Source organism: Somniosus microcephalus, chromosome 9, assembly GCF_052327205.1.
Source record: "Somniosus microcephalus isolate GS21.2 chromosome 9, FLI_Smic_1.0, whole genome shotgun sequence".
NCBI classification, from domain to species: Eukaryota; Metazoa; Chordata; class Chondrichthyes; order Squaliformes; family Somniosidae; genus Somniosus; species Somniosus microcephalus.
The window spans coordinates 190,093,574-190,107,681 of NC_140995.1; the positions used below are offsets into that span (position 1 = coordinate 190,093,574).

General features: G+C 42.3%; 1 protein-coding gene across 1 annotated transcript in view; it reads right to left on the reverse strand.

Moving 5' to 3' along the window:
- The window catches only part of sim1a (SIM bHLH transcription factor 1a), a 62,555-nt gene extending 60,378 nt beyond the window's left edge, over positions 1 to 2,177 (reverse strand). Inside the window, exons 1-2 of the mRNA XM_085997709.1 lie at positions 1,993 to 2,177; positions 947 to 1,643 (exon numbers count right to left, since the gene is read on the reverse strand). Of these exons, the coding sequence (XP_085853835.1) occupies positions 947 to 1,121 (175 nt within the window). The 5' untranslated portion in view covers positions 1,122 to 1,643; positions 1,993 to 2,177. The remainder of the gene's footprint in view (positions 1 to 946; positions 1,644 to 1,992) is intronic.
- Between the last annotated feature and the right edge of the window lie 11,931 nt (positions 2,178 to 14,108).

Below are 14,108 nucleotides of genomic sequence, written 5' to 3' on the forward strand. Positions count from 1 at the left end.
CTTTATCATATTAATTGTGTTGTTATATATCACGCTTATATTTTTCTTACAAGTGTTCTGAATCAACCAGTTCATGTCTTGTAGATGAGCATAAACTATCTCGTCCGTATTTCGTATCTTTTGCCAGTGATCAAATGAAATTACTTTGTAAAATACAGCATATAAAACTACTGGTTTGTCTTTAATAACAACCTGTTAGTTTTCATTGCATAATAATGATTGTTCTTATTGAGGTTCAATTACTGTCTGTCACTATAACTTTCATAAAACAAATGAGTCATTTTCAACAGGCACCTACACATTGCTTTCAAGAGTTCCCTGCTAGATTATATGCTCTTTAAATAAAAAATAAATTAAAATCGTCATATGAATAGGGTCAGTGCAGCACTAAATAGAAATTAGTAATTCCCATCAAAATCTATTGATTGATCTATTTACAGAATTGTTACAAGTCTGTGTGTCTGAATAACCCTACCTTTGGTCTAATGGAGGCAACATCTCAAATATAAAGACCTGATTGCAAATATAATTAAATATGGCCTCAAAGGAAATGATATATTTACCAGACTAAACTTATATATAAGTTTTCATTAATGTTGCAATGACTACAAATTTATGGTGATATTACTTTACTTTTCTATATTATTTTCCTCCCTATTTGTATTTGATTATATAAATAATCATCTAACACTCACAATTTTGGTGGGTGACCAATTTCAGGACTTTGAAAGCACACTATAATCCAACGACACTTGCACATTGTGCACACTGCACTCAGTGTGTATGTTAACAAATGTCCTCATCGGTGCATTTCACTTAAAAATGTACATTTTCTACCACGTCTGAATGTGTTCTATGCCAGGTCTAATTGTGATCTTCATTCCTCCATACAATCGTGCTTTTCCCGACGGATAACAATTTTGAAAAATTGAATATTGTAACCTACCTTCAGGGAAAACCACTCTCATTTTTAAATAGCTGGTTGTCAGTCTTATGATGGAGGCTTTGTCGAGCTGGGAGGTTATTGCTGACGGCAGTGGCAATAATTTGGCCAGTTCATAAAATTCACTATTTTCCTTCTCCCGTCTAGTCCGGGCAGCATTTTTGGATTTTTCCTTCATCTCGTTTCCTTTTCCCTTTTCTTACAGCGCGTCCGCCATAGGTTCATTCCCCCACGAAAAGAAACGGTTGTGGTTTTAACACCACGTGTGAAACCAGCATATATGTCGAAATTGGTTTTTTTGGGGGAGGGGGTGGGGAATAACTCCCCCCTCCTTTTCAATTAAACTAAATATGGCACTACTAAAGCGTAAACGTCGATAAATTCAAGAGCATCCAGACCTGTATTAAAATCAGTGGCAAGTGAAAGCCGCGGTGCAGTCAGTGTGTTTTATATGTATGATGAAGTGTGAGATTTTGAAAGCAATCCAATGCAGATCAGAACTCTTGCAGCCGGCTTGTCATTACTGTGCCGGTGGTGCACCGTGCCAAGGGCTCTCTGCTGTGTGTTTATACCTGGAGGGGAACTGCTTTCGCAGCGAAGGAGCCATAATCCAGCCAGTCTCAGTCCCAAAGTTCCCCTTTCTTATTGCAGATGCAATTTCCAAAGTGCTTCAGTTTTCATACCCGCCAGTGGCAAGTGTCTGGAGGAAGACAGAAAGGAACAGGCATTACAAGAAGAACAGGCACCAGAAGCAAAAACGAAAGCTTGACTGTGCCTAGATGACTAAACCGAATCAGGTAGTTGATGACTTCATTCCAATTAGAATTGCAACTTAATTATATAACCGAGTGAACGAAATGTTAATGGAAAAAAAAATGAAGATGCCTTGCACTGTTGTTGTTTGCAGGTATGACTATCTTTATGGAGGCCTCCAACTTAGCATCAATTTTATTTGTATTACATTTTTTTGCATTAAAATGAGATTTCAAGGATTAGCATTGACTTCACTTTTATCACGGCACTTACTATGACTATATTGTTCTGCTCACCTTAGATTACTCATTAAAAGCCAAGTTGCATTTTCTGGGATCACTTGGGCAATCTTCAGCAAACACTCGGAAAGTGGCCAAGGGCAATACCGTCCTCAGCTTGTCGAGTTTTAATTTTTCCCCCTTGCCCCCCCTCTCTCTCTCTCACTCTCGGTTGCTGTGACTGTGGCGGGCCGCCGCTGCAAGGCGGGCTGCTCCCCTGCGCTGAACTTTGGCTGCCTGTCGAGCAGTGTGAAGCGCAACTTTTCGCCGCCAGCCTTTTCCCAGCCCAGCTCCAGTGGCGCGCAGGCACCGCTCCCGCCCAGCTGTCAATCACACGCCTCCAGCCGGACTCTTATTGGTCGGCGCTCCCCGGGCAGGTCACGTGCCCGCCGCTGCCGCCTGCCTGGGGCGGAGGGGGGTGGGCGCTGATTTTGACCTCTGACCCCGCCCCCCCCCCCCCCCAACACCCAAAGAAAAAGCATTGCTGCTGTTTCAAGCCACTCAGCATATACACTAAAATTGGAACTGGACAGAGAAGATTAGCAAACTCTTAAAACTTGTTGGAACGATACATGTAGCGTAGAAATGCATGTTCCAGATTGTATAGAAAGTATTGCAAACGTGATGATCAATGGCCAAATATCTAGAGTTCATTTAACATATGCATTGTAGAAGTCACGAAACCGAGATATTAAATATATTTCATACTCTCAATGCATAGAGCGTAGTAACCACGCGCGTCTTTATTGTAAAAAAGGTTGTACAGAAAGATCATAAAATAAAGTGCACTGTATAGTTATGTAAGCGCAATAGCACTTTAACGTTTAAATTATATTGGTATTACGAACTAGCGCAAAGCAATAACTGAAGAAATATAGAAACTAAACAGAAGTATTTGGGAGCTGAACATCTTTGCACTGAGCTGTGTATTTACTGAAAGTCACAACTGCGAAGCGAACCTTTAAGTGCACCTTCGGTAAATGTACAGTCTGGCAGCAGAGTTAAATTAAACTTGTTGCTGGTGTCTTGATATCGCGCTGCTATAGAGTGTACTGCGCAGAACATGTACAATGGTAAGCTTAATAAACACCGTAAATACAAGACAACACTCAGAAGAATACGGTTACAATTTGTCACATTGCGCACATAATTTGTAATCTGGTACTGGTTATAACATTTAAAAAACCGTGGCAAAGGACCTACCACGTCAGTAAGATAATTCGCTCATGACTATAACTAATTTGATAACTGTTTACAGTGTGTTCTATATGGAAATGGTAAAGATATTCTGAAGTATTTAGATTTTCGTTGTGTACAGTGCAGTAGACTCACATAATTCCTGAACCTTAAATTATTCAAAACAGAGACGCGGTAATGAAGCCCGGCATCCGCTATTACTCCATTAATTAGATTGCAGAGAGAAGGTGTTTCAATTTGCTTTGCACAACACGTTTTTAAACAGCGTTTCAATGTTTGAGCGAATGTGAAAATAAGCTCCACAGACTGATGCAAAGACGACGACTTCCGCCCGAGAAGAGTCTTTGCACAAGTAGAGCTGTTCATTTTCTCTCTCCATATTTCACAGTCGCCGGTGCCTTAATTTCACGCTGTCAATACAATACTGTTTTATTTGTATTGCTAATAACAGACAAATGTTATTGGCACAGCATAGTTGAAGGTGATACTAAAGATGTCTTTAACGCGACCTCACCTAGTGAATATTGATCACGCCCCAGCGGTTTTTTAATGCGTTTCACGATTAGACAAAAGTTCAGACATGTTCTGTTCACTAATGAAGCGTGTAATAATGTGTAAAATTATTTTTTGAAAGCTTAATCTAGATAGTAGTCCTTGCAACAAAATAAAATGGTTATACGACTGATTCTATTTTGAACGAATACCCAGTATCTAATTGAAATGCAGATAACTCGTGATTTTTTTCCACGTACTCTTAATTATTGCAACATGCGTGTAATTGAATTTGTTTTTAAATCCCTTGTAAGCCTATTTCCTCAGCTCCTTTTAATAGGATATCTCGAACGCCATATAACGATTCATTAATTCTTGCATTAGCGTGCGATCTCTTGCAGATTTAATTGCAATGCGTTGTTGTACAAAACTCGAAGGTTTACAGAAGTATCCCCCTGTACAAAGACTGCGGATTCCACAAAGTAACGTTACACCTGCACCTCGACGTAATCTTGCACTGTTAAAGTGAGCCGAATGCAGGAGGAGCACACGCTGCAGACGGATCAGCAACAACATGAATTGTACTGTCAGCACAGAGAGAGGGCCGGTGCCGACTGAAATGATTGTGACCTTGCTTGCAAATACGTTATTGCAATGGCAAAACTTTCCTGCTGTTTTCTTCGAGTCGGCTGTGGATAAACACGCCTTACGGCTTTTTAAACTTTACTCGTTATCTCCCTGTCACAGAGATGAACACCCAAATGTAAAAAAAAATACCATTGCGCACGCGCCCGTTGCAGTTCTACTTTCCTTAAGAAAAAATCCATTAATCGAGGAACCTGCAGTCTAACGAAACTGATTATTATTAATAATGATCAAAGTTAGTTAAAAAAAACTATGTGCAAATATGTAGGCGGATAAGTCATTTATAATATTGCATGTGATTTTCTTTAAATGCATCCCACACACCGGCACACGCTTCAACAGGGAAGGAGAGAGAGCCCTTCACTTTCATGAATCATTGCAGCAGTGCTATTTCAGAAACACACACATTCCATTTATTTTCCTTACAGATAGTGATGAGAAGTAGGTCTTTTTTGTGTGTGGTAGTTTTCCAACATGAGAAGTCTTCTTTTAAAAACGCGTCTTCAGCAAAACTACCTGTTAAATGAAAAAGACAAGTGACATCTGTTGGGCAGTTTTCGACAACACTTGCACGCAACACCGAGTAAAACCTTAATGTCAGAAGAGAGTTTCTATTAAAGTACTGTGGTGAATGAATGGACTGTTTTCGGGCGCAGTGAGGCTCAGTCACAACGTGGAGCCAGACAGCATCTTCATAAGCTGACCATCGGTCTGTACAAGCTCGCGTGTTTGCCATAAAATGCCAGTTAATTTTCTGTATTTAGATAATCAATGAAATTACATGTATGCTTTTATTTTAATATATAAACGCGATTTGCTTTCCCAAACGTTGCAACATTTTCCCTCATGGCATTTTAAAAACAAGAAAGAATACTTTATGGATGGTATTAGATGGGCGAGCTAATGGGTGTGAAATGGATTTCTCATGCGTTCTGTCGTGCAGTCGATCTGAAGTTTTCTGGCTGGCCTTTCACATATTTCTTCATGTGAGACCTTTAAAGCGGCGGGTGTTGAGAATGTCGCTGTTCGTTATATAATGTTGACGGGAATTCTCCACCCTCCCACTTACAAGTGTAGCCGATGCTGTAAAAAAAATCTTTTAAGCGGTCAGGATACTTAAAAAAATGTCATTTGCCCATAAATATCAACCGCCCCTCTGAATCCAATTCTTTCAGCAGCCATTCGAGCGATTCGGCTGACCGGCCAGTGAGAAAGGAGTTCAGTCAGATCGGGGGATTACGAAGTGTTAATTTGTTGGGGGGGTTCTGGATCAGGGTAAAACAGCTAATGCCTTAAACAGAAACGGATCCCTGAACCAACAGGTTTCACATCAAAATTAACTATTCTCTTCTAGGAATTGAGCAGCAACCTGCTAACGCGTAATGGGGTGGGGGGGGGGGGGGGTGGGTGGCGTGGGGCTGCCATTCATTAAGTAGAGTAATGATCGTTGTGGCTGGGCTCAGCACATCCACAATTCACTGTCAGTCACCTCCGTCCCCAGAGCTGTGTTGCTCGGCGGTTGTACAAGCTCCCAGCGCCTCATTTCTGAGTTGTTTTAAATCCTCGTGCTTCACGTTTACTCGGCTTCCAACATTTTCTGTGATATAAAATGGTGCCATGACTGGTTTAAGTACAATCTCAGTGTTTCCCTAAAGATAAAGTTTATAGGCAATTGAATTTCGTTATCGCATTTAACATGTCAGGATGGAGCTGCCCCAGAGCTCGAGCATGTCGTATTCCTGCTTAATGTTTACATCCCAATCCTAAAGCAAAGTGGTTCTCTTAATTACAGTCCTAACTGTGAGGCTACACGCACCAGAACAGGAATGCTTCAAATAAGCATTGTTTTATGTATGTGAACCCCATACTTCTATTTCCCAACTCCAATAATGGTTTCGATAGCTCGAGAAAAAAAGACTCTTTAAAATGTTCATCATTACCATAATTCAAAGGAGGAGCAAATAGTTATAGGGCACCGACGTGAAATCCACAACCAAATTCTATAGGTCCGTAAAGCTGACGATGACATTAGTGTACAAACCCCTCATCGCTGTACTTATGCAGCAAGTCCAATACGCCAGTCATTCATTGCAGACTGAACCTCTCCAATGTACGTAAACGTTGTCTTGGTTAGTCTCACATTTGCGAAACGAGGAACAATTTAACGTTACATTTTTAAAATAACAAGGCCTACATACTTATGAAAGATTTATTTTTGAATGGTTCACCAAATGGCATAACTTCATTACTATTACATCGAGTGGACAGCAGAGCAAATCTGACTTATTGCATTTTAAACAAGCTTTAGTTAAAAAGTAAAATAAAATAAAATCCAGCCGCAACTTTTATTTTTACTGGAAGAAGGCGTTACATTTTCGGCGCTGTTTGGAGAGATAACTCGAGATTTCCCATGTGAAATGCAATCTCACCTTCGTACAGAACATACTTTGCAATTAAGGGGGAAAGTGAAATCTTTTCGAAGCATTTCTTGTCGTTGCGTTCTCTCACACAACTCCGCAGAATTTTTTAACCTGAGTGATTTAGATTTAGTTAGTGGAAACGAAACTCCAACTTAACCTTAGACAATAATTAACCGCTAGCCTAAAGCAATAAAACGACAAAACATGCATTTCATGAATTGAGAAAATGATTATTTATTTGGTTATTTTGACTGATTAACTACAGTACAAACACTGCTGCGACTCCTACGCGTGTATTAATTAAGCGCAATTGATTTAAACCATTTTCTAAGATTTCTTTCAATTGGCGATCACATTCTGGTAAAATAGTTAAACATTAAATTGTTAAATATTAAACGTACCTAGGTATCAATATCAATGTTAGACAGTGTTTTTGTTTTGTGTCCAAACTATCCTTTTTACTTTCTTTTCAGTTGATAAATGTACAAGTTTTACATCTGCATAAAGAGATATCTGTCCCAACGATTCAATGGGAAAATGTGTGGTGTGGTACTGAGCAATACACATCAGGTTCCATCTCTGGTCAGCGCTGGGTTAACTGAACTTACTGTGAATGTTACAATTAGCATCAATATCTTTTGACCGGGGAAGCCAGGGTTCCTGCGGCTGCACCAGCACCATCCGAAAAGCAGACGTGACTCGGTGGGTATGCACTATCTGAGGTGGCACTGAACCACATGTTGGATTTCTGGCCTTGCTGAGTTAGCAGATCTCAGGGAGCAGTAAGGTGCCACAATTAGTTTCCACACACGGGCTAAAGAAACAATAATCAACTGGGTTTCAACTCTCGATTGCTTTCCAATGAGCTCTGTGGAAAGTGTGCATGTGTGGGTGTCAGGCGTGGACAAGATTGGGTTCAGTTATGATGTTTCTTCAATGTCAAACAGCTAGCTCACAGCCATTGCCCAAACATTGTTCCACACTCACTGTTCAGGCTCACACGTGGAGAATGCTTATTTGGGCGAGTTACCAGACAACTGGACTGCTGGGGCCCAGAGACTCCTGGCGCACTCGTACCCAGTACCTCCACCAAATGGTCACTCTTCATGTATGGGCCCAGGTAGTATAGCAATGAATGGGCATAAATTGATGGCTGGATTAAGTTTTCATACACGTTCAAAGAGTAGAAGAGGAAACTGGGAGGGGGAGGTGTGCAGATATATGGGCGTGTGAACAGCATCAAGCTTGGCTTTATTGGGGTCCAGCTGACTGCTCACACTCACATAGAAACATAGAAGATAGGAGCAGGAGTAGGCCATTCGGCCCTTCGAGCCTGCTCTGCCATTCAATGAGATCATGGCTGATCATCCAAATTCAGTACCCTGTCCCTGCTTTCTCCCCATACCCCTTGATCCCTTTAGCCTTAAGAAATATATTCAACTCTTTCTTGAATATATTTAATGAACTGGCCTCCACCGCCCTCTGTGAGAATATAACTGCTTATGAAACCATACTTCAGTATAAGGAGAATAAGAACAACAAGCTGTATTTATATAGCATCTTTAATGTAGTAAAATGCCCCAAAGCGCTTCACAGGAGCATTATCAAACAAAAGTTGACACCGAGCCACATAAGGAGATATTAGTGCAGAAAGAGGTAGGTTTTAAGGAGCATCTTAAAGGAGGAAAGCGAGGCGGAGAGGTTTAGGGAGGGAATTCCAGGTAAGACCTCGTCAGCTGAGGGGAAAATAGATGGAGAACAAGTATAAATTTTGGATTGGACCATTCAAAATTCAATGTTTACATTTTCCATTGAAATAACTGAGCAGTCAATATTTGTCTTCGATATGTATTTATCTATATTCAAAATATTTCATTTGCACACACTTTGTCAACTTCACCATTAATTTCCCTTTTTCATATTTATAATAGAAACCGCCTATGTTAATTTGCCCCTATGTAATTACACCGTGCCCCCAGTGGAGACATTGGAGTGACACCATCAGGCAGGAGGGTGGAATTACAGAGTGACAAGTTTACATAGGGAGTTCCATTATAAATGTCGGTATGGGGATTTATACTGGAAATATAAAAATAAGGCCGGAATGTAAGATTTAAAATAAAGAGTGAATTGTGTCTGCGTGCCCTGGTCTAATTATCGCCCACCCTCTAACCCTGCTTCCCCTGAAGACTAAGATACATACATAGATACATAGAAGATAGGAGCAGGAGTAGGCCATTCGGCCCTTCGTGCCTGCTCCGCCATTCGATGAGATCATGGCTGATCCTTTAATTCAGTATCCCGTCCCCGCCTTCTCTCCGTAACCCTTAACCCCTTTTGCCCGTAGAAATATATCTAATTCCCTCTTAAATATATTTAATGAGCTGGCGTACACTGCCCTCTGTGGCAATGAGTTCCACAGGTTCACCACTCTCTGAGTGAAGAAATTCCCCCTCATCTCTGTCCTAAATGGTTTAGCCCTTATCCTTAAATTATGTCCTCTAGTTCTGTTCTCACCCGCCAAGGGAAACATTCCTTCTGCATCCAGTCTGTCTAGACCTGTCAGAATTTTATACACTTCTATGAGGTCCCCTCTCAATCTTCTAAACTCCAGTGTGTACATCCCTAAACTACATAGTCTCTCCTCATAGGTCATTCCCGCCATTCCTGGTATCAGCCTGGTGAATCGCCGCTGCACCCCCTCCATGGCAAGAACATCCTTCCTCAGATGAGGCGACCAAAACTGTACACAGTACTCGAGGTGTGGTCTCACCAGTGCCCTGTACAGCTGCAGCAAGGTATCCCTGTTCCTGTATTCTAACCCTTTTGCTATGAAGGCCAGCATACCGTTTGCCTTCTTGACCGCCTGTTGCACCTGCATGCTCGCCTTCAGTGACTGGTGTACAAGAACACCCAGGTCTCTCTGTACTTCCCCCTCTCCCAATCTATTGCCATTTAAATAATAATTTGCCCTCCCGTTCCTGCACCCAAGGTGGATAACTTCGCACTTGTCCACATTATAGTGCATCTGCCATTTATCCGCCCAATCGCCCAGTCTGTCCAAATCGCTCTGGAGCTTCCTGGTCTCTTCCTCTGAGCCCACCCCCCCTCCTAGTTTAGTGTCGTCTGCAAATTTGGAAATGCTGCATCCGACTCCCTGATCCAGGTCATTAATGTAAATTGTGAACAGCTGGGGGCCCAGGACAGATCCCTGTGGTACCCCACTTGTTACTGCCTGCCATTCAGAAAATGAGCCGTTTATTCCAACTCTCTGTTTTCTATCTGACAGCCAGTTCCCTATCCACGCCAAAACTTTCCCCTTTATCCCATGAGCCTCAATTTTCCATGCTAATCTTTTATGTGGGACCTTATCGAAGGCCTTTTGGAAGTCCAGGTACACCACATCTACTGGCTCTCCCCCATCTATTCTACCAGTTACTCCCTCAAAAAATTCCAATAGATTAGTCAAGCACGATTTACCCTTTGTAAATCCATGTTGACTCTGTCCTATCCTGTCCCCATTTGCTAAGTGCTCCGCTATTTCATCCTTAATGATGGACTCCAGCATTTTGCCCACAACTGATGTAAGGCTTACAGGTCTGTAATTACCTGCTTTTTCCCTACCCCCCTTTTTGAATAGTGGGGTAACGTTAGCTACCCTCCAATCCATCGGCACTGTTCCCGAGTCTAATGAATTCTGAAAAATCATCCTTAGTGCATCCGCTATCTCTAGGGCCACCTCCTTCAGTACCCTAGGATGCATGTTATCAGGCCCTGGGGATTTGTCCACCTTCAATCCCTTTAGCTTCCTTAACACCATATCCTTAGAGATATTGATTTGCGTCAGTTCCTCCTTTGCCAATGTCCCTATTTTTCACGATATCCCAGGGAGGTTTTTTGTGTCTTCCTTCGTAAAGACTGACCCAAAGTATGCATTTAGTTGATCTGCCATTTCCTTATTTCCCATTATATATTCCCCCGTATCTGACTGCAATGGACCAACTTTGGTTTTCACCAGTCTTTTCCTTTTGATATATTTATAAAAGCTTTTGGAGTTAGTTTTTATATTTTCCGCCAGCTTGTTTTCGTAAGCTATTTTGCCCCTCTTGATCATGCCCTTTGCCCTCCTTTGCTCTATCTTAAACTGTTCCCAATCTTCCGCTCTGGCGCTTTTTTTGGCTATTTTATACGCCCTATCTTTGGATTTTATGCTGTCTCTAATTTCCCCTGTTATCCACGGTTGAGTCACCTTTTTAGATTTCCTTTTATGCCAGATTGGTATAAACAATTTTTGCAATATTGTCATTCTATCTTTAAATGTTTGCCATTGTTTATCTACCTCCAGTCCTCCCAGGAACGTTGTCCAATCAGACCTACTCAGTTCCCGTCTCATGGCATCATAATTCCCCTTGTTTAAATTCAGGACCTTAGTCTCTGAGTCAATTTCTTCGCTCTCCATTTCGAGTGAGAAATCGATCATGTTATGATCGCTCTGACCCAAGGGTCCCCGTACAACAAGATTACTGATTAGTCCCTTCTCATTGCACAGTACCCAGTCCAATATAGCCTGTTCCCGAGTTGGTTCCTCGACATATTGATCCAGATAACCATCCCTTAAACACTCAAGGAATTCCTCCTCCTCATTATTTTTACTGATTAGGCTAGTCCAATCTATATGTAAGTTAAAGTCACCTATGATGACAGCTGTGCTCTTATTGCACGCTTCTCTAATTTCCCTCGTGATGCCCTCCCTAACCTCTATTTTACTATTTGGAGGCCTATATACCACTCCTATTAATGTTTTTCGCCCCTCGCTATTTCTTAGCTCCACCCATATAGATTCTGTATTAACTGAGTTAATATCCTTCTTTTCAATTGCATTTATCCCCTCTTTTACTAGCAATGCTACCCCTCCTCCCTTTCTTTTTTGTCGATCCTTCCTAAATACTGAATACCCCTGTATGTTAAGCTCCCAGCCCTGCTCACCCTGCAACCATGTTTCCGTAATCCCAATTAGATCATAATTATTAACCTCTATTTCCACAGCTAATTCATCTACCTTGTTCCTGATGCTTCTCGCATTAAGGTATAAAACCCTCAGGCTTTTTTTATGCTCACATTTTTTATGAATTAGTTTGGCCCTTTGTTTTTTGTTCCTCACCCTTTTACCATTTATTTCTGTCTGCCTTTCACTTTCCTCTATTTCACTACATAGGTTTCTAGCCCCCTGCCATACTAGTTTAAATGCTCCCGAACTGCTTTATCAAAAATTACCCCGAGAACATCAGTTCCATCTCTGCACAGGTGTAGACCGTCCCTTTTGTATAGGTCACACCTACCACAAAACTGGTTCCAATGCCTCAAAAATTTAAAACCCTCCCTCTTACACCACTGCTCAAGCCACGCATTTAGTCTAACTATCCTGTTCTCTGTACTCTTACTAGCACGTGGCACTGGTAGTAATCCAGAGATTACTACCTTCGAGGTCCTACTTTTTAGCTTGGCTCCTAACTCCCTAAATTCTACTTGTAGGACCTCTTCCCTTTTTTTAGCTACGTCGTTGGTACCAACATGTATCACGACAACTGGCTGTTCCCCCTCCCCCTCCAGAATGTTCTGCACCCGTGCCGAGACATCCTTGACCCTTGCACCAGGGAGGCAACATACCATCCTGGAGTCTCGGTCGCGACCACAGAAACCCCTATCTATTCCCCTTACAATCGAATCCCCTATTACTATAGCCCTGCCACTCTTTTTCCCTCCCTTCTTTGCAACAGAGCCAGTCATGGTGCCATGAGCCTGGCTGCTGGTGCCTTCCCCCGATGCGTCACCCCCCCCGACAACAGTACCTAAGACGGTGAACCTGTTGCTAAGGGAGACAACCCCAGGGGATTTCTGCACTACCTTCCTGCCCTTGCTCTGCCTTTTGGTCACCCATGTACTGTCTACGCTGGCCTTAACCTGCGGTGTGACCAACTCACTAAATGTGCTATCCACACCCCTCTCAGAATCGTGGATGCTCCAAAGTGAGTCCATCTGCAGCTCAAGGGCCGTCATGCGGTCCCACAAGATGGTCTGCGCTCCTCAAATGCAACGCCACGGGAGACCGACGAGTCAATCAAACCCCCTGAGCTCCACTTAGGCCTTGCAGGAAAACTGCCAGCTGTAGTCCTCCCCACACCTTTCAGTATTAGCCTCAAGCATATAAGGGGGGGGGGGGAATTTCACAAATATTGACCGGAATGGGGAACATCGTTCCAGCCCTTTGTATTTTGTCCTCTTCTCCTAATGCTGCAATTAATTGACATTCCCAACTCCATTTCTTTTCTAGAATGCAGGCTTCGCTTTCTGGGGAAACGCCTGTTAAAAATGGCGCGTTTCATCCCAATGAGACCAAAGTGACAAATCAAATAGAAAAGTCAGACTGGTACCTCGGAGTAGGATGTTCTAACCGAGCCCTCACCCGCGCCATGTTTTATATTTAACAACTGTCAATAAAGTATATAGGATAAACAACCCAGTCCCGTTTCATGCTTTAATAGATCTTTAATAATAATATCTTAAGACTTCAGTGAAACCACCGATAAAGTCACTTTGGCACGTTCCGTCCCATCCTTGCTCGGATCGATGTGAGCTGGGATTTGTACCATATTTCACAGAATCATAGAAGGATACAGCACAGAAGGAGACCATTCGGCCCATCGTGCCTGTGCCGACTCTTTGGTAGAGCTATCCAATTAATCCCACTCCCCTGCTCTTTCCCCACAGCCCTGTGCAATTTTTCCCCTTCAAGTATTTGCAGTTGATTTTTTTTCGAAGGAAGAACTCCCATAAAACACCAAAACATTAAACCTGCTCACGTCAAAGCTGAATGGAAAGTAACGAACACCTCTGCAAGATGCGCTGTAAAATAGGGCTGTTCACTCGTAAAACATATAAAACTTTCCACCCTGTCATTAGCATTGGACCTTTTCTAATATTTATAGATAGAAAGGGCGGGGGTGAGCGGAGAGCTATAAATGCGTAAAGCCATTCACCCTATGACAGTAGCTCCGAGCCGTGTTTCATGTTCCTGCCATTCTGCAATTCCTGCACTTAGATCCCAGCGGAGGACCGGCAGAGACTGGTTGGCGGGGGCAGGGTCTGTGAAGATATTAACAGTAGGACTAAGTGCTATACCTTGGTACTCGAGTGAAGGCTTGACATGCATAAGCACCAGGTCGTTTCAATCTTTCATTCAGGCAATCCATTTACAATTCTATGGTAAATATTTGATGTAGGCAATTTTTCTCTCAACAAACGTAATCAATTCTCATTGATGACAAGTGCATTCTTCCACACACTTTCTGTTTGTTGCATCATGTTAAAGTGGGCCTGAAT